Source organism: Cebus imitator, unplaced genomic scaffold, assembly GCF_001604975.1.
Source record: "Cebus imitator isolate Cc_AM_T3 unplaced genomic scaffold, Cebus_imitator-1.0 Scaffold68, whole genome shotgun sequence".
NCBI classification, from domain to species: domain Eukaryota; kingdom Metazoa; phylum Chordata; class Mammalia; order Primates; family Cebidae; genus Cebus; species Cebus imitator.
Window position 1 is genome coordinate 9,757,208 of NW_016107383.1, and position 20,890 is coordinate 9,778,097.

At 36.2% G+C, this 20,890-nt stretch overlaps 1 protein-coding gene across 2 annotated transcripts in view; it reads left to right on the forward strand.

Moving 5' to 3' along the window:
* The window catches only part of FAM91A1 (family with sequence similarity 91 member A1), a 48,302-nt gene extending 27,721 nt beyond the window's left edge, over nucleotides 1-20,581 (forward strand). Inside the window, exons 16-24 of one of the 2 annotated variants that reach the window (XM_017530742.2) lie at nucleotides 3,440-3,588; nucleotides 4,791-4,925; nucleotides 5,034-5,147; nucleotides 10,406-10,478; nucleotides 11,231-11,380; nucleotides 13,393-13,497; nucleotides 14,026-14,149; nucleotides 15,406-15,475; nucleotides 17,645-20,581. In XM_017530742.2, the coding sequence (XP_017386231.1) occupies nucleotides 3,440-3,588; nucleotides 4,791-4,925; nucleotides 5,034-5,147; nucleotides 10,406-10,478; nucleotides 11,231-11,380; nucleotides 13,393-13,497; nucleotides 14,026-14,149; nucleotides 15,406-15,475; nucleotides 17,645-17,830 (1,106 nt within the window). In that variant the 3' untranslated portion in view covers nucleotides 17,831-20,581. The remainder of the gene's footprint in view (nucleotides 1-3,439; nucleotides 3,589-4,790; nucleotides 4,926-5,033; nucleotides 5,148-10,405; nucleotides 10,479-11,230; nucleotides 11,381-13,392; nucleotides 13,498-14,025; nucleotides 14,150-15,405; nucleotides 15,476-17,644) is intronic. The other variant, XM_017530744.2, reaches the window with a different exon arrangement.
* Nucleotides 20,582-20,890: the final 309 nt, after the last annotated feature.

Sequence of the window (20,890 nt, forward strand, 5' to 3'; positions counted from 1 at the left end):
TTTTAATAGAGACGGGGTTTCACCATGTTGACCAGGATGGTCTCGATCTCTTGACCTCGTGATCCACCCACCTCGGCCTCCCAAAGTGCTGGGATTACAGGCGTGAGCCACCACGCCTGGCTGGGCTGATTTTTATGAGTAAACACATTGGAACATTTTTTTGGAGATTTGCGACAATTTGAAAAAACTCGCAGACAAACCTTGTAGCCTAGAAATGTTGAAGAAGTTAAGAAAAAGTTAGATGTGTCATGTATGTATAAAATATATGTGGATTCTAGTCTGTTTTATCATTTATTACCATAAACTATATTCAGATCCATTATAAAACATTCAAACATATCAAAACTTAATGTACCCATTTACAGATCGCACATCAACATTGCAGTTGAGAGTAATGTAAATAAATGGAAAGATTTAGTATTAAGCCATAACTGCATAAAATTACCTGTAGTATGTAGTACTACTGTCATGATTTTGTAGGTATCTCTTGTTGCTATTGTGGTGAGCTTAAGTGTTGTATCTACTTGATTATCTGCTTAAAATGCCCTGTGACACTAATCATCTCTGAGTGAGCAATGTGTCTTTATTTTAAATGACCTATTACAGTTAAAAGTGATCTCTCGTGGTTCTCTTATATTTTTCATTGATTTAGTGCAGTACCATAAACCTGGAATAACACTGGGGGAGCCATGCAAAGAGCCACTAGTGATGCTGGAAATTTTCCCAAAAGGCAGAGAAAAGTCATAACATTACAAGAAAATGTTGAATTGCTTGGTATGTACTGCAGATTGAGGTCTGCAGCTGTAGTTGCCCATCATTTCAAGATAAATTAATCTGGTATAAAAAACGATTATTAAATAAGGGAAGGAAATTTATGAAGCTGTTTTTGCATCTATGCCAACAGGCATGAAAACATTGTATTTTTTACAAAATACTTTTTTTTATCTCGTATTGGAAATGCGCCTTTTATGTGGGTGCAGGATTGCTATAAGAAAGGCATACCTATAGACTCAAATATGATTTGAGAAAAAGCAAAGTCATTATGACAAAGCAAATGAAAGAGAATATTCTCTTAAGCTGAAGAATTTAATGCCAGCAAAGGATGGTTTAATCATTTTAAGAAGAGGTTTGGCTTAAAAAATGTTAAGATAGCAGGAGAAGCCGTTTCTGTTCTCCTGTTTCTGAACAAGAGACAGCCGATGAGTTCCCAGATGCTAATATGTTTTGATTTGTGGCCCCACCCAAATCTCATGTCTAATTGTAATCCCCAGTGTTGGAGGTGGGGTCTTGTTGGATCATGGGGGCAATTTCTCATAGTTTAACACCATCCCCCTTAGAGGTGTCATCACGATAGTGAGTTCTCACAAGATCTGGTTGTTTACAAGTGTGTGGCACCTTCCCCATCTCTCTCTCTTCCTCCTGCTCCAGCCATGTAAGATATGCCTGCTTCCCTTTCACCTTCTGCCATGATTGTCAGCTTCCTCAGGCCTCCTCGGAAGCAGAGGCCACTCTGCTTCCTGTACAGCCTGTGGAACCATGAACCAATTAAACCTCTTTAATTGTTGAACTACCCAGTCTGAGGTATTTCTTTATAGCAATCTGAGAATGGAGTCATACAGATACCATTAAGAAAATCATTGAGGAGAAAGGATATCTGCTTGAAGAGGTCTTTAATACATGCAAAAGTGTCCTATTCTGGAAAAACGAATTCCATAAAGGACATTTATTAGTAAGGAAGAGAAGTGAGCACCAGGATTGAAGGCAGGAAGGCACAGGCTCACTATTGTTTTGTGCAAATGTAGTCAGGTTTCTGGTGAGGACTGCCCTTATCTGTAAAGCTGCTAACCCCTGAGCCTTGAAGGGAAAAGATAAACAGCTGCCAGTCTTTTGGCTATATAGCAAAAGGGCCTGGACAACAGGAAACCTTCTTCTGGATGGATTCCTTTGATGTTTCGTTCCTGAAGTCAGGAAATGCCTTGCCAGTAAGGGACTGCCTTTTAAAGTTCTTTTGGTACTGGAGAGTACCCCTGGTTAACCCACGCAGAACTCACATGAGTTCATCGCTGAAGGCATTGAAGTGATCCACTTGCCCCAAACACAGCCTCTCTGATTCAGCCTCTAGATAGGGGGTCATAATGACCTTTGAGGCTCTTTACATGCAGTACTGTACAGAAAGGATTGGAAGAGAATGCTATGGAAGAGAACGCTAATAGAACATCATGAAAGTCTGGAAGAATTACACCACTGAAGATGCCATCATTGTTTTTGAAAAAGCTGTGAAAGCCATCAAGCCGAAAACAATAAATTTCTGCTGGAGAAAACTGTCTAGATGTTGTATCTGACTTCACAGGATTTACAACAGAGCTAATCTAGGAAATCATGAAAGAGATTTTGGATATGGCAAAAAAGGTGAGGAGTGAAGGGTTTTAAGATTTGGGTCTTGAAGAAATTCAAGAGCTGATAGATAGACACCTTGATGGAGATGGGTGCTTCCAAATGAGTGCCAGACAATAAGGAAGACATAGAAAAAGCAGTGACAGAAAACAAATTGACATTAGACTGTCTGGCAGCATTCTGATTATTCAAGACTGCTTTTGACTTCTGTGTACCCTTCTATGATACAGACACTGAAACTAAAGCAGATGGCAGAAGAAGGATTTGTACTATATAGAGAGATTTTTAGATACGTTAAGAAACAAAGTTAGATGGAACTTACGGTATGTTTCCTTAAAGTTAGAATGAGCATGCCTGCCTCTCCTGCCTTGCCTTCCACCTTTTCTACCTCTGTCACCTCTGAGACAGCAAGACCCGCACTTCCTCTTCCTCCTCCTCTTCAGCCTATTTAATGTGAAGACGAGGATAAAGACCTTTATGATGATCCAGTTCCACTTGAATAGTAATATAGTTTTTCTTCCTTATGATTTTCTTTTTTTCTAGCTTTATTGTAAGAATATAGCATATAGTATATATAACATTAAAATATGTGTTAATCAATTGTTTATGTTATTAGTAAGGCTTCCAGTCACCAGTAGGCTGTTAGTAGTTAAGGTGTCGGGGAGTCTGAAGTTATATACAGATTTTTGACCGTGCAAGGGGTCAGCATCTGTAACTCCTGTTGTTCAGGGGTCATCTGTAAGCCACTGTTGTAGAGTGGCTCCGGATGGGGAGAGGAAGTAAGGTAAAACAAGTCCATCTTGTTGCAGTAAAAAGTAACATGAAGTGGATGATTATCTGTCTAGACTAAAGAATAAAACATTTCAGATTTACATCTTAAAGTGTCTTGCTGGTCTCCTTGGAAATTTGGTACTTCTTAATAGAGTTACTCTATCTTAAAAAGAAAATTTAAAATCTCAAGTCAATTGTCAACATTGCATCTTTTAACATTTTTGTTTCACGTTGTCAGTCTTTTATTCTCTGTATGTGCTTAATCATGACTCAGGTTTTCCTCTGGATCTCTTACGCTGTGAAAGCCTTCTTGGTTTGGACCCTGCAACTTGCAGCAGAGTTCTAAATAAAAATTATACGCTGCTTGTTTCCATGGCTCCCCTCACCAATGAAATCCGGCCCGTCAGCAGCTGCACCCCTCAGGTAGAGACCTACTTGGAAGATCCACTTGGTAGCGTCATGACTCCCATCAGTTTTGTTTACGTCTCAATCTGCAGATACCAACTATTAAAAATCACTGAACCATAGAAAGCAGTTTTATATTTTATGCCTTTGTAAGATGATATGCTCAATTTGTGGACTGTAATTGCTATAAATGTATTACCTAGTGACTTGTGGTATATTAGATTAAAATTTATCCATTTACAGAATATTTTAAAGAGAAGGTTTTAGGATGCTCCAGAAAGGAAGCTGGCATCATTTTGAAGGATAAGATAAATTTAATTAGGAAAAATTAAATGTCTTGGAAGGGGGCGCCATGATTCTGAATAAACTGAAAAGAAAAGATGGTGCTTGAAAGCTAGAACTCTGGTTAACTGTATAATTTATATGTGAAAATTCCTCCTGGCCTTTTACTTAAAAAATACATACCAGTTTCATTCATTTGTATGCTTAGCAAGGAAGTTGTGGGCTGTGCCATTTTCAGAGTGGGGATTATGTTGCTGTTCTTCAGTGCCACATCCTGCCTGGTTTCTTAGATAATGCAGGGTTTAATGGCATAGCAGAATTGAAGGGATTCCTGTACACAGTTAATTTGCCCGTGTTCTAGCTGCCTCAGTGAGGATCCTGTCTTCACACCAATTTTGTCCTTAGTATTCAACAAGCGATTTGCATTTAACCTTTTAAAAGTAATTCTTTGTGCACACTCCCCAGCATCCTCCTATTCTTTAACACAACCTCTGGTCGTGGTAGGAATCCATGAACTGCCTAATGAATGGTAAAATGGATGGAAGGGTAGATAATTCCTTTTGTGAAAATTGTATATGATTAATGATAATAATAGCTAATACTTTAATGTAGACCTTATATTCCAGATACTGTTTTAAGCTTTTTGAACAACCTTGCAACAACATCCTCTTGAGGTAGATTCTTTATTGCTGTTTTATAGATTGAGCAAAATGAGGCACAGAGAGCTTAAGTAACCTTAAGGTGATAAAACCAAGATTCCAAACGTAATTTCTTAATTCCAGTATAAAATTGAAACTATTTTCATGAGGATAATGCAGTTAACATTTAGCATTTAACAGTTAACACTTATATGAAGGGATTTGCTGTTTATAAGACTATACTTGGTCACTTATATAACACTTTATTATAACTTTGTTTTAACTGTTTTATGATTGTAGCATATTGGACCAGCTATCCCAGAAGTCAGCTCTGTCTGGTTTAAACTGTACATTTATCATATCACTGGGCAAGGACCACCATCCCTTTTATTGTCCAAAGGTACAAGACTTCGAAAACTGCCAGATATATTTCAGGTATGTGTGTGAGGTTTGTATTTGTGTGTGTGAGCAGTATGCTAGATAACTTCTTAATATTTTCCTTATTTCTGAATGCTATTTTATCTGTTAATTTCTTTTCGATAGAATTATGATCGATTACTAATAACATCTTGGGGTCACGATCCTGGAGTAGTTCCTACATCAAATGTGCTCACGATGTTGAATGATGCTTTAACACATTCTGCAGTTTTAATTCAGGTACATTTATCTTATTTGAAAGAATCAATTTTGACTTTTTATTATAAAGATGATAATTCTTCTAGCTTTCTGTATTGAGTTGCAATAAAATGTCAGTCATTTGAAATTTATAAAGTTGAAATGTAAAAAATCAGAGTTGTGGGTTTTAGTGCTGGCCCTTTGGCAGTGTGGGAGTGGTAGAAGCCGTCATTGAAGTTAGACCCAGGTTTGCATTGCAGTCTCACCTTCTGTTAGCTGTATGACCATTTTTTTTTTTTTTTTAAATAATAGCTTTACAGTACTTTCCTCATCTGTGGGGGATAAGTTCCAGACCCCCAGGGGATGCCTGAAACCACCAATAGTACCCAACCCTATATACAGTATGTGTTTTCCTACACATACGTACCTATGATAAAGTTTCATTTATAAATAGACACAGTAAGAGATTAACAACAATTACTAATAAGAAAATAGTATACTGTAATATAAGTGATAGGAATGTGTTATACTATACTCACCTGTTTTATATGCTATACTCACCTATTTTCAGACCTTGGTTGACCACAGATAATAACTAGAACCATGGAAAGTGAAATCTCAGATAAAGGGGGGCTACTGTATATAATCACATACTGTGCAATTATAATGTGAGTATATGATTCACATACTGTGCAATTCACCAATTTAAATTGTACAGTTAAGTGGGTTTTAGTGTATTCACAGATATGTATAGTCATCACCCCACTCAATTTTAGAACATTTTCATTACCTTAAAAAGAAACCCTGTATCCTTTAGTGATCACTCTTCTATTTTCTCCCCACTACTCCCCTTCTTCCCCTTAGACTTAAGCAACACTAATCTATTTGCTGTTCCTATAGATCTGTTTATTCTGGAAATTTATATGCATGGAATCATATAATATGTAGTCTTTTGTTACTGGCTTCCTTCATTTAACATAATATTTTCAAGGTTCATCATGCTGTCATATATATCAGTACTTTATTCCTTTTTATGGCCAAATAATGCTCCATTGTATGGATATGCCACATTTTGTTTATTCCTTCATCAGTTGATGGACATGTGGGTTGTTTTCACCTTTTGGCCGTATGAAGAATGCTGTCATAAACATGGTATACAAGTTTTTCTGTGATCATATGTTTTTATTTCTCTTGGATAAATATATAGGGATGAATTACTGGGTCATATAGTAATTCTATGTTTAAGCATTTAAGGAACTGCCAGACTGTCTTGCAAAGTGGCTGCATCAGTTTACATTTCCACAGGCACTTGGTATTATGTGACTTTTTGATGATAACCACCCTAAGGGGTGTGGAATGGTATCTCATTATAGTTTTGATGTACATTTTCCCGATGGCTAATAATGTTGAGTTTCTTTGCGTGTGCTTATTGGGCTGTGTGACATTTTCATGATAAACCGTATACTTTATTTCCCACCTATAAAATGGAGATGGCAATATCTGTGTATAATAACAAATACTTGTAATAGTAGCAGCTAATGGTGAGGTAGGCAGTTTATGAAGAATTGAGTGAATGAAATGAAAATGTACATGTGAAATGTGTGGCACACTTTCTGGTACATAATAGGTTCTCAGTGAAGGTTTTCTCACTTCATCCATCTAATAATTGAATATGCATATTTTGTGCTAATTAATATGGATATGCAAATATGACAGGAATAATTCAAGGAATTTAAGGATGATGGGAAAAGTTGCCTAAGTACTCAGTTTCACTTTATTGACTTAAAAAGAAGTATCCAGTCCAGGCTGGCCTTGGGGCAAGGAGAAGGGCTTAGGAAGGAGAGGTTCCTTAGAGAAAGTGAGACCCAGGCTGAATACAAAAGGATGGTTTAAAAGAAGCCTGGTAGTAGGGTCAGCATGATTAAATCTCTGGGTGGAGGATTTTTTTTTCTTTTTTTTTTTTTATTGCTGTTTTTCTAGTGCCCAGCAGTGCTCAGGTCATAGTAGTTGTCCAGTTGGTGTTTGTGGAATAAATAAGAATATGAAATGGCATAACATGCCAGGGCCAATAAGCTGTTTGGTGTTTTTGAGGGGTGAGTTGGAGCGTGAGGGGGTCACGGTCAGAGATGAGTCTGGAGAAGTAGGCGGTGTGCCTTGAGCGTCCTGCTGTCCTTGAGTGTCCTGCTGTGGAGCTGAGACATTGACCTGTAGATTGATGGTAGCAATTACAGAGGGCTAACAGGGATTAACATGGTCCGATGTGTTTTAGGAATCAACCTGGGATGATACTGAGAATGGAAGTGGGGAGATAGCTGAAGGAAAAAAGACCAGTTGGGACTGTGTGTAGTAGTTTAGGTAAGAGATAAATGTAGCCTGGATCAAGGACATGGTAATAAGAATTAAAAGGAAAAATGAATTTAAGAACTACTACAAATATTAATAGAATTGATCAGATATCTGAAAAAGAGATGGGAAGAGGGCAGGGAGATTCTGATTTGGCTTATGAAGGTGGAAGGGTGGTGATAACCACTACTGTAGAGAACGCAAGAGAAAGTGATGTCACAGGAGGTGGAGATACCACTACTCCAGAGAACACAGGAGGAAGAGCCCGTTTATAGGGCAGATGATGCCTTGTGTTTATATGGTGCCTGTGGTAAATGGAAATATTCTGAAATTCAAATGAGAGATTAGATGAGTGATTAAGTGTCAGCATCAGCTGGTAGATGGTAGTTGAAACCATGAGAGGATGAAATTAGCCCGGGAGAATATGTAGTATGGGGTAGTTGTGGGAGATAGCATCATAGAATGGGCTAGACACGGACCTAAGTCAGGCTGCCTAAGCTCAAATCTTGGTTCCACCAGTTACTTGTAAGCTTGGGCAAGTTGAATACCTTTTTGAACTTCAGTGTCTTTACTTATAAACTGTAGATAATTAAAGTTCCTGTCTTTTTAAGGTTGTTGAAAAGAATGACCGACCACTCTGTTTGGCACATAGGAAGATCTCAGAAAATGTTATTGTGTTGGTAGTGGCAGTAGAAGTAGAGTGAAGGAACCAATGGGTAATTCTGTAAGCTTCAGTTTTCCTTACCTTTAAAATGAAGGATGGCTGGATGCAGTGACTCACGCCTGTAATTCTAGAAGGCTGAGGTGGATTGCTTGAGCACGGAAGTTGGAGACCAACTTGGATAACATAGTGAAACCCTGTCTTAATTTATAGTAACAAATCTTTTTTGAATAAAGTAAAATGAGAGCGGTGGTTGCCAAGGTCTTTTCTGTAGGTGGTACTCAGTAGGTCAAGCTAAGTTAGGTTTTTTCGGTGTGTGGGGGGGTGGGTACTGCAAAATATGGTTAGAAAAACAACCAAATCAGCAGACAGTACCTGTTTTTATTTTTTATTTTATTTTTTTCAGACGGGATCTCACTCTGTTACCTAAGCTGAAGTGCAGTGGCATGATCACAGCTCACTGCAGCCTTAACTTCCCCGGGCTCAGGAGATCCTCTCGCCTTAGCCTCTGGAGTAGCTGGGACTACAGTTCAGACCACCATGCTTGGCAAATTTTTTGTAGAGACAGGGTTTCGTCATGTTGCCAGGCTGGTCAGGAACTCCTAGGCTTAAGTGATCCACTTGCGTTGGCCTCCAAAAGTGCTGGGATGACAGGTGTGAGCCACCGCACCAGGCTAACAGTACTGTTTTTAAAGTGTTATTAAAGTGTTTTGCTTTTGCTAAATAAGAATGCCTTTTTAATTAAATTTGATGGGAAAAAAATTTACCTTAGTAGAATTTTAAACATGTTACAAATGAAGATTTTGGTTAAAACCATAATTTATGGCAGCCATCTGGTTTAGAGAAAAAAAGAGAACTGTCAGAAATATATTTAAATTGTTACACGAAGCAATGAAAAGAGCATGCTTTCTCTTGGATATATCAGGGTTTCTTGAATTTGAATAATGTATAGTCTCTTTTAAAGGGAAAAACAGATCCTCAGTATTAACTTAAATTTCTATTATAATGGTTCTAAATGCATGTAGTCACGAAGTTAGATTCTTCGTGCTTGTTATTACACAACTACAAATTCAAATCAAATTTTGGAATTAAATATAAGCAAAGCTTTAAAACAAAACTCAAATGAACAATATTAATAGAATGTGATAGATGAAACTGAATTATCTTTTATAACATGAGAGTGAGGTGGGTAGACATAGATTTTTAAAATTTAATCTTTGAATTAATAGTACATTCACATGATTCAAAAATGAAATGTTATTAAAAGGTGGGCGCGGTGGCTCACGCCTGTAATCTCAGCTCTTTGGGAGGCTGAGGCAGGTGGATCACCTGAGGTCAGGAGTTTGAGACCAGCCTGTCCAACATGGTGAAACCCTGTCTCTACTAAAAAATTAAAAAAATATAAAAATAAAAAAATGAGCCAGGTGTGGTGGCGGGTGCCTGTAATCTCAGCTACTTGGGAGGCTGAGGCAGGAGAATTGATTGAACCTGGGAGGTGGAGGTTGCAGTGAGCCAAGACTGCACCATTGCGCTGCAGCCTGAGTGAGAGGTGAGACTCTGCCTAAAAAAAAGAAGTATATAGAGAAAAGTATCAGTCCCTTTCTAACCCTGTTATCATGTTTCCACTCCCCATCTTTCTTCCAAATCAGATTTCATCTGTTCGTTTCTGCTGTACCCTTCCAGAGTATCTTTATGCATATGCAAGTACTTGCACACAGATGCGCCCCCTACCTTTTCCATTTAGCAATTGGAGATCTTTCTATTGCAGGTCATAGTTTTCTTTCATTTATGCCCCTCCATTGAAGATATGTCTTCTAATTTACTTAACCAGTCACCTATTGGCGGACATTTTGGTTGTTTCCAATTATATGTAATTATAATATTGTAGCAAGTAATTTTGAATATATTTCATTTCAGGGCAGGTTTTTGAGTTTCACATTCTTAGTCCGTGGTGTGCTGTGTGAATATGGGGATTCTTCCTCCACGTTTCCCTCTGAGAACTGTAGTTAACCTTTGTGTGAATAAACTTGGCCTCATTCTTCACTTGGCTAACACCTGATTTACCTGTTAAATTAGCCTCTTTTTTTTTTGCATTGGCCTATACATTCAATTAGAGAAACATTGCCTTATAGGTTATTATGCACATGAGATTGTCACTGCTTGCTGTTGAAAAATAGAAAATTGTTGAAAGCACTTTGATGAGGTATAAATATGGAATATACCATTATGTGACAATATCAATGATTGGGAATAAGGTTTCTTGTATACCTTTTCACTTTTGTTTCTTTATTTTCAGGGGCATGGTCTCCATGGTGTAGGAGAAACTGTCCATGTACCGTTTCCATTTGATGAAACAGAACTACAAGGAGGTACCTTTTGAATTGTTCCTATTGACTTTTTAAAAAATTTTTTTATTACTCATGTCAACAGTTTGGTGGAAAACATGGTAGGAAATGAATTCTTAAAATTTTTAAGTTTTAGGTTCATGTTATGTTATTAAAGAGTATTGGCAAAAGGTAGTTTTTTGTCATGTGCTTTGCCATCCACAAAGATCTGATAGAATAAGACCCATTTAGGATTTTTGAAAGACTACTAGTCTGTCTTGGGAATGAAGAAAGCAGAAAGTAAGTAGGTATCTGCCTAGATGGAAGACTTTTCTCTACTTCTCCTTTTTTATGATTCACACAACTGTTTAATACATTATAAAGTCTAAAAAAAAAAAAAAAAGAAAACCGTTTATCTGGAGATGCAGGTAGTGACAACAGGATCTTAAAATTTATAAAATCTCAAGAACTGCTTAGTAGATTCTTTGCCTTGGGAGATTATTGTGTAAATTATAAAAATAGATATCTTTATATTTAAATATAGAGCATTTTTCTCTTTTATGAGTTCACATATTCATAACTTGAGTTAAGAAATAAATAATTTAGGTGTGTGATTTCAGGTGCATTGTCAGCTTTAGTTTCAACAGGAATAAGAACTTTACATATTTCTTTATTGGAATCAGTCATGATTTATTAAAGTATAAAAGTAGTTCTAAGAGTTGTTAAAGTATGTTTAGGTTGTTGGCGTTGTGTTGTTTTGAAATTGTTCACTAATGCGATGTCAATTCTGTTCTTAGAGTTCACTCGTGTCAATATGGGTGTTCATAAAGCATTGCAGATATTACGGAACAAAGTGGACTTACAGCATTTCTGTGGATATGTCACTATGTTGAATGCTTCCAGCCAGCTTGCAAATAGAAAACTCAGTGATGCTTCTGATGAGAGAGGTTAGCCAATAGTTGGATTCTTTGAATTAAGATAATTGGTTTTGAGTTTAATACAGTGTTAATACACGAAAAGCAGCAGACCTTTGTGGGGATGCTGAATTGTTGAATTCCCAATATTCTTTCACTGAAGCACGAGGAAATATTTTGGAACATCATTTAGACAAATATCAATTGTTCAAATGAAGAAAATAGGATTAGGGTACAGAATGCTTTTGGTGCTTTACTATCATATCCGTGTTTATAAGGCTTTTTTCATTTAGCTAGCTTTATAGGGTGATGGTTTCAAAACTCAAGTCTGTACAAATGGTACCAAAATTGACTTAATAGTTTTTCCCTTTCAACTTCTTCTGTCAGAAGGCACCATCTTCATTATCTAGGTCTAAAATCTTATCTTTGTCTCATTCCTTCTCTTTTCCACTATGTTCAGTTAGTTTCCAAGTTCTGTGAGTTAGGCTTTAAATATCTCTCTCATGTCCATTTCTTTCCCATTCTCTTCATTTTAAATTCTCTGTGACTGCTCTTCTGGTCTGGGTCTTGATCTTTAAACCTTAAACATGTGCTGTTGCAACCATTCCCTGATGCCTTTCTGGCCTCTTCTTTCTCTCTCCAATCTGTCTTACATATTGGCAGCAGCTAATTTTCCTTAGATGCCACCTTTTTTTTAAAATTTGAAAATTCATTTTCAAATCACCATTCTCATGCTTACTTATTATTTCTTCTCTGGCGTAATACTGGCATATATATGGTTTGGGTTGCCATGGTGCAGTTCTTGTTCATTGATTCGGGAGACCTTTCATTGTCTGCCATTGAGTGACAGTATTCCATTAGCCTCTTAGTTTGAAATTCTGAGAAAATGTGATTAATTACATCTGATTGGCTCCTGTTGAGATAGGTACTTGGTCCTGTCTCATGTGTCTTTGGCCAAATAGTTGACTGCCAAATATTGCAGGTACATTTTCTAGAGAAGAGGGCAATGACCTAGGCAGTCATTTCAAAGCATGTCTACTATAGCTGTCCTTTTTTATGTCATTTATTCCACAAACATTTATGGAATACCTGCTTAAGTGCTGGAGCTATTTAAATTAATAAGACCAGGCCAAGCATGGTGGCTCACGCTTGTAATCCCGGTCGTTTGGGAGGCCAAGGCAGGAGGATTGCTTGAGGCTAGGAATTTGAAACCAGCCTGGAGACAACATAGCAAGACCCTGTCTCTACAAAAAAAAAGAAGTAAGAAAGACAATGTTGTTCCAAGGATTAAAGCCCTAGAGAGGATACAAGTGAATCAGTATAAAGTGTGGTGTTATTAAGTATGATGGGGTCTGCATAAAGTGGTAACATAGCACAGAGAAGGCCTCTTAGAGAAGGTGAAGTTTGAGTTTTGAAAATTGAAGAATTAGGTAGACAAAAGATAATGTGTTTTGGGAGGGTGGCAGCCTTTCAGGCAGAGGGCATTAGGAAACAGTAGCTCATTATGGCCAAAAGAAAGGATTTGTTAGACAGTAGTAGAAGATGAGAGTAGAGAAGTAGATAAGATCTGAGGGAGCTTGGAAGATCTTCTGTGCTGAAAGATAATGAATCAGAAAAGAACTTTCAAGAGTAATAACATAACAGGCTATATACTTCCACAAGGGTGCAAATGGCTTCGGTAATGACCTGTGTGAAAGTCTAAACTTGTGTCCTCCTTTTTGAATTTTGGTTTCTTTAGGCTAAGGTTCCTCAACCTCAGCACTGTGTGCAGTTTGAGTTGGATAATTTTTTTTTGTGGAGGATTGCCCTGTGTGTGGTCAGTTGTTTACCATTCATAGATATGAATAGCATCTCTGCCTTCATTCATGTCTGTTGGGGATCAAAATTGCTCCCCTTTTTAGAACCACTTCTTAAGCCAAGGATTATGCATTTTCTTTCCATCATCATTACTATTGTCTGAAGTGCTTTCCGTGTTAGGACTGATTTATTGGCAGCTTCTGCTACCTGCTAGAATCCTAATACTGTGTATGCCCTTTAATTATAAGGAGAACCTGATTTGGCTTCTGGCTCAGATGTAAATGGGAGTACAGAGTCATTTGAAATGGTCATTGAGGAAGCAACTATAGATTCAGCAACAAAGCAAACCTCTGGTATGGTGTTAAAACTTTTTGTAATTTTATTAGACTAATTTTTGAGGTTTAAGTTTTATGTTAAGTCATTTGCATGCCATTTGTCTGTTCTTATTATTTATAATAGACTTTTAAATAAGACTTTTCTAGGAAGCATTTTTACATACTTAGAATAGTAATCCAAGTATTACAAAACTATAACTTGAAAATAACAACTTATTAATAACCTTATTCCTGTGGTAAATGTTTTGATTCATTCTCTCATCTTACAGATGTCTTGCATTACTGTTTTTTTGCACAAATGACGACTTTGAACGTTGGATAAAAGCTGTGTACCTTCTCAGACACATGTTTATACCCCAAAAATGTCTGTCCTGTTTAGAGCTTAACTAGCCCCTTCAATTTCTTCCTCCCCTGCCAAGCCTATTGGTGGATATCACTGGGGCAGGAAGAATTTATGAACCTCAGGTTAAGAAACCCTTGTCAGTTATATAATATAAATAAGTAGCTATATATGATTAAAAAAATAAGTTATATATCCTTTCTTAGGTGCCACAACAGAAGCAGATTGGGTTCCTCTTGAGCTGTGCTTTGGAATTCCACTGTTCAGTTCTGACTTAAACTGTAAAGTTTGCAGGAAAATTGCTACACATGGCCTTTGCAGAAAAGAGAGGTGAGGGTTTATATTCATTGTCATATTTTCATCTACTTGATTTCTAAACTGCCAGTGAATAGTTACTATATCTTTCTTTTATTCCACACATGAACACAGTAATTGCTCTGTATATGTTTTTTTGATTGAATAGAGATTGCTAGTTTAAGGGTTTTGCTGTATTTTTCAAAATTAAGTTTCACTAGATCAGATATTAATCACAGGTAGACATTTTGGGAACATGTTTTGATTATATTTATTTAGTAATGTAGATGAGGTGAGGGTGTGGTAAATGGGCATGCTGATATGGAGTATGAACCTAGTTTTTAAAAAATGTATGTCTACAGAAAATTTCTCTGCATTTCTCTCACTCCTAACATAGACACACTCATGTTACATTCTGTTAATAGTGATTGTTTTTTGTGGTGGAATTATGGTTACTTTCCAAAATATTCTACATTTTCTAAAATGAATGTATATTTCTCCTTAGAGATGACATGTGGGTTTTATCTTATATGCCAGCTCTGATCCATTGGGAGTAGCTGCTAAGAGGCAATGGTTGTAAGCGTTCTGAGACAAACTAGGTTATCAGGAAAGAACATGATTGAATCTAATTGTCACAATAGGTGGCTTGGAGAGGTGAAATCCACAAGTCAAGATCTTCTTGACTTCCTTATTTCAGAAAATGAAGTTGGACAATAATTCATTTAAATGGCTTAGTATAGCTTTTATCAAAAAATGAAGATTACTTAGTTAACAATCTCTGAAAACAAAATAATATACATGAATAAAAAATGGAAATACTATAGCAGAACTTTAAAGATTGCCACTGTAGTTTCTGCTGATTGACATATTTGAAAAATATTTAGGTGGGTTGGTGTGTGTTAAATCTGTCATCAGGTTGTCTTTTGCAAGTGCGTTGGCTATTTGAAGGTTGTGTCATAGTTGTCATTCCTCATAGTACCTAAATCTTCCTTTGGAACGTTTTCTTTCATTTAACATTTATGTTTACTAATAGTTGAATCTTTTTAAAACAATAACTTTGGTTGTAGTTATACGATGTATTTATTTCAAAATGGACTTTTAATGCATGACTACTCCCTGTTACTAAAACAAGCAAAAATTTCATTGATGAAAAGCATTGAAATTGTTTTTAAAATGTTTTGTGATTGACCAGGATGTATAGATGCATTTAAATTGCTAAAATTAAACTCTTATGAGTAACTCATTCTTGCCATTATGTTTGTTTTAAACTTTTTCTTGCCCTTTTCTTGCAGCCTTCAAAACCTCTTACATTCCAGTAGAAAACTGTCTCTTCAAGTCCTTAACTTTGTTCACTCATTCCAGGTAACAAAAACCAAAAAGCCCAAATGGTACTTGTACAGAGCTTTAAGTATGCACAACACTTCTATGTTTGTTTTTGAGTCATCACAGTAGCAAGATATGAAATAAACATTAATTTCATTGTATACATGCATTTATAAATGAAGACATTGAGATTCAAGAAGTTAATGGACTTGCACATTTCACTGGCCAGGTCTTTGGAGACCAAAGCTTGATTTCTGTTCTGTACCAGTGCTTTATTCAACAGAAGCGTGTTCGGTGTCTGTTATGGGCCGTGCACCATGCCAGGTGCCAGTTTTTGGTTATAGTGCACTTCCTTCCCAATAACTAAAGCAATTCTCCGCTGCCAGGATGGGCTGTCTGTTGTGGCAGCGAAGGCCAGTGCTCTGGACTTTTTGTCCCCCACTGTCCCCCATCCCCAAGGAAAGAAAGAATATTCTAGACTTGATTTATAGATAAACTTTTAGAATGGAATATTTCTGCTCAGAATATCTAATCCAACATTATGAAATCAATATTTTGAAGTTTTACTTCATTCATTCAGTTGGTAATACTTGGCCCTGACCTATGCCAGACTCTTTGCTGAGTGCTGTGGAAACAGTGCTGCGTAAGACACTAATGGAACTTACAGTGTTGTGGGAGACAATAATCAGATAAATATTAAGATACGTAAGTTCTAATTGATTTTAATAAGTACTTTGAAGGAGCCAAACTATGATGAAATCTGCAGGTAGACCTAATTTCAGTAGGTGCAAGATAATATATAAGCTGAAGCCAAAAAGTTGGAAAAGAATTATTTCGGCAAAGCTTAGGTCTGTACGTCCTGTGTCTGGGAAATGTCCAATGAATGAAGGCCCAAATGAAGGCCAGTATGGCAGAAACCTCATGAAAGGAGTAGGAGCAAGAGGCGAGGTTGAAGAGGGCAGGGGCACAGTGCACGGGGCCTTCTGGCGTATGTTAAGAACTAGTATTTTGCGCTCAGTGCAAAGAGAAATGATTGAAGACTTTTAGACGGGAGATATGTTATTTCCGATGGACTATTTTATAAAAATAGGCAAAAATGGAAATGTTACAAGGATGCAATAAATGGAGAAATTTCAAAATTCTGTCAGTCCTGTTGTTGTGGCAGTGAAGGCCTTGGCCATAGTGAATTAATAAACTAATTTGGGATATATTTTAGAGATAGGTTGATAAAACTTGATGATGAATTAAAAGTGAGGAAAAGATTAGGGCTGGGAGGAGAGGGATCATGAATGATTTTTATATTTCTTGAATAGCTGGATGTGTGGAATAGAGAAGACTGGGAGGAAGAGGCGAGGGAAAACTTGAGAGTTCAATGATGGGCATGCTGAGTATAGAATGCATGGGGAAGCGTCTGAAATGAAGTGTCCGATAGGTGGATGTTTGAGCTTGGAGTCCTAGGGAGAGGTCTATGTGGAATATATGCATCTGAGAAGCCTGGAGTAGATGGGTTATTCTGGTACTTTCTGGTGCTCAGTGTTTTATAAGGATTTTTCTTTTTTTTTTTTCTGAGATGGAGTCTGGCTGTACATCCAGGCTGGAGTGTGCAGTGGCACGATCTTGGCTCACTGCAACCTTTACCTTCTGAGTTCAAGCCATTCTCCTGCCTCAGCCTCCCGAGTAACTGGTATCACTGGCATGTGCCATCACGCCCAGCTAATTTTTGTATTTTTAGTAGGAAGGGGTTTCACCATGTTGGCCAGGCTGGTCTTGAACTCCTGACTTCAAGTGATTGACCCGCCTCAGCCTCCCAAAGTGCCGGGATTATAGGCATAAGTCACCGCACCTGGCCTTTGTGAGGATTTTTTTTTTTTTTTTTTTTTTTTTTTTTTTTTTTTTTTTTGTTAGGTAGTACTTTGAAGTAGGTCAAGTCTTCTAAAAATGAACTTTTGCTTTTCCCACAGTCTCATAGCCTCTTATTTCTATTTATTTAAAAGGACTTATTACTGTTTGACTTTATTAGTCATTTTTAAATATATTAATACCTGTCATGATTGTTTTGTGCTCACAGTGTAGATCTTTGCATCTCCTGTAGTGCTTTGCAGTCCATAAACACTTCTCAGGTGATCAAGGTCTCTGTTTCTCATGCGTTATATTCAGTGGTTTTGGTAAAGTATCACATATCATTTTTCTTGTTTCTTGATCTTTTAGGAAGGTGCTTCAACATTGGATATTCACACGGAGCCCAGTTTTTCAAGTTTGCTTTCACAGTCATCATATGCTGACATGGGTGTTCCACTTCCTGCAAAAAACTTAATATTTAAAGATGGCGTCTTATCAGAATGGAGTGGACGGTCACCTTCCTCACTTCTTATTGCTAATCTCCATTTGCAATAATTTGGTTACACCATTTGTTGCTCACACATTCTGCCTTTTTTCTTTCTTAACGTTAGCTCTATAGTGTCAGCCACTAAAAAGCGTCCTGCTGCTGCAGTGCAATTCTCGCTTAACTAATATTAAAAGTTTGGGGAACATATTCATGTTTTCTGAAGTTTTGCTCATTATTGCACATCTTATTGCAACAAAGTTCTTTTTAGCAGCCAGCACTGTATTTTTTACCTTGAGACAATCTGCATTTCTTTTATAAAACTAAGTATATACTTCATAGGCTTTATGATGACTGTTATGTTTATAAGCAGTCACTATGAAAATTGCAATGGTAATTTTATATGTTAGTTTATCAAACATAAATCTTGTTTAATTTTATATTTTGTTACCTATACTTTGGGGGATCAAGGGAAGAGATGGAACTCTTCCTCTGAATAGGCTTCTTGGTACTTAAAGTAGTAAAACTACAAAACAATAAACATCCAGTATTGAGAGGTGAAATGATAGGGCATTATGCATTCCTATGGGTGTCTGTAAATTATGTATATCAGTTGGACATTGTAGAAGGTATGTAAATCAGCATAGTTATGTATAACTTAACCTTGATTTATAAGGTCTTAACTCAGATTATGACTATTCATTAATGTCTCATGAAAAGCTTTAGAAAACTTTCTATTTTTAAACACCATTTATATGTGGACTTCTGTTGTCACTGACTTTGGACTTTATATTTTCATAGAATCTTTATGGAAAAAATAGAATTTATTTTCCACTCTTGTAGCTATAGCTGCTGCACATTTTCACCTTGATTTATTATTTTTTTCTTAGCTTTGATGTTTTCAAACCAAGGATTGTGATTTTAGGTTAGAATTACATTTTAGAAGCTTTAAGGCTATGTCTTTGGATCAAAATCCTGTAGTGATAAACCTACTTTGAAGACATACTCTTAAGCAATCTGGATCTTAAATTTATGTGAATACTTTTTTAGAAAATGATGAAGAAAAATTGAATTATTTCAAAGTGTTCCCTGAGTCATTGATTCTTTTAGTATCGCAAATGTTAATTAGAATAATTGAAATCACTTTTTAGACTTTTCAAGTTACCTTCCTTGGGAAGTTTGTGCAGTGTTATAGTTTAGCTCCTCTTACAGGGTAATGATTTGCTAGTTTAAAACTGTAACCAAACTAACTGGTCAGACAACATATATCTAAAACACTTAAAATATTAGAAAGTTCGGGAATGTTATAACCTAAACCTTTTTGCTGATAACTTTTTGTTATTTATAGATATTTGTGTATTTAACATACTTACTTCTGGAAATATATGCCTTTCCTAAAACTTAACCATGCGTTCAATACCTTGGCCTGAATATTTTGGACCATGTTATCTGTGGCACAGTCAGTGCTGTGTTTGGGGTAAATGCAGTAATGGTTAGTTTTCTACTTTGTCTTATAGAAGGTAGAAACCATGTGTATGTTATGTTTGTCTATAAAAGAGAAAAAATACATACTAATATTAAATAATTTCTTATGACTGTGAATCACTCACTTATTTTTCCAATAATTGATACTGTACATTCCTAGTGCTATTAGGTATGTATGTATGTAACTTTTACAGGTTTTCAGCTGAAAGTTGTAAGTATTTTTTTTTTTTTTTGATCAGGTCTCTTTAATCTCATTTTAATTTGCTTTGTTTGAATGAACTGTAGTTATTTTATTTATTCCTGTATTAACCATCTAAACCAACTGTAATGACATGTACACTAATAAAGAATTGACTATTTGTAGTTGTTGGCAGTGAACCCAGTTGTTGGTGAATTTAAAGCTTGAAATATGGGAGTGATTTGCTGCTATATTTCCTTTGGGAGATAAGGGAGGAAGAAATAGAACCTAATAGTCATCATGAATTTTAGGGAAAGTATTGAAAAACCATGGGGTCATTTCTGGTTTCTTGTGTTGAATGAGGCAAGAGTAATTATCTGATTCCGAGTGAAGATCTCTCGTACTCTTAAGGAGGGAGAGTCTGCGTTTTTAGAGCTTTTAGAAAAATGTGAAAAGTTGATGTTTGTGCTTTGCTTTGTGAATTTGGCTTTGTTTTATTTATACATTAACTCATATAATCTCTTAAATCTTACAAGTATTGATCCATTTCAACAAAAAGGTAAATTTAAAATGCAGACTTTGTTATTTGCCAAAGAAGATTCATGAAAAATTTATATCTAGTTATTTTGCAAATAGTTAATTTCATTTGGCTTTTTGCCACAGTCCTTCCTTCCTTTCCCCACTTCCTTAATGTAATTTGAACCCTGGCAAACATTCTTTAGAAAGCAAGAGGAAGAAAAGAATAAATATGAAAAAAGATACAGAATTCAGTGTGGTACAGTTTCACCTCTAAAGTAGTTTGGAAGAAATGCAGCTTTATATCATCAAAAAATATGATCATCTGATTTTCTTTATTTCTTTTTTAAATTGTGTAATCAGATGATTTTATATACTTTTTGGGGTGGCGGAATATTGGTTTCTCTTACTTGATGTTTTCAGTTTTCTCTGCTGTTCATGTTTCTTATTTGTGTTCAGTGTTTCAAATACAATTTGTATTTAAGGATTTTTAAATACCAAACTGTAACTGAGTACAGTGGATTGTTTTCTGTTAGGATGTTAATATTATACAATGAAATATATAAAGTGCTGTCAATTTGATTATTGACACATATAACATGTTTACAAATAAACTGTGGTGTTGATCAAGTTACTATGAAAATGTGCTTAATCTTCTGAAAGTTTCTTTGTTAATTTTAAAAACAACCATGGTTTTGGTGCTGTGGCTTTCCTGTACTTAAAAAAAAAAAAAAAAAACAAAAAAAAAAAACTTGATTGCTTTATAGTAATTTCAGATTTACACAAAGTGGCAAAGGTAGTCAGATGTTCTCTGTACCCTTCACTGAGCTTTCCCTAATCTTGACACCTGTAAACTATGGCAGGGTCAAACCTCAGCAATTAACATTGGTATAGTAGTATTTTCTAAACTGCATACTTTATTTGGCTTTTACCAGTTTTCCTGCTAGTGTGT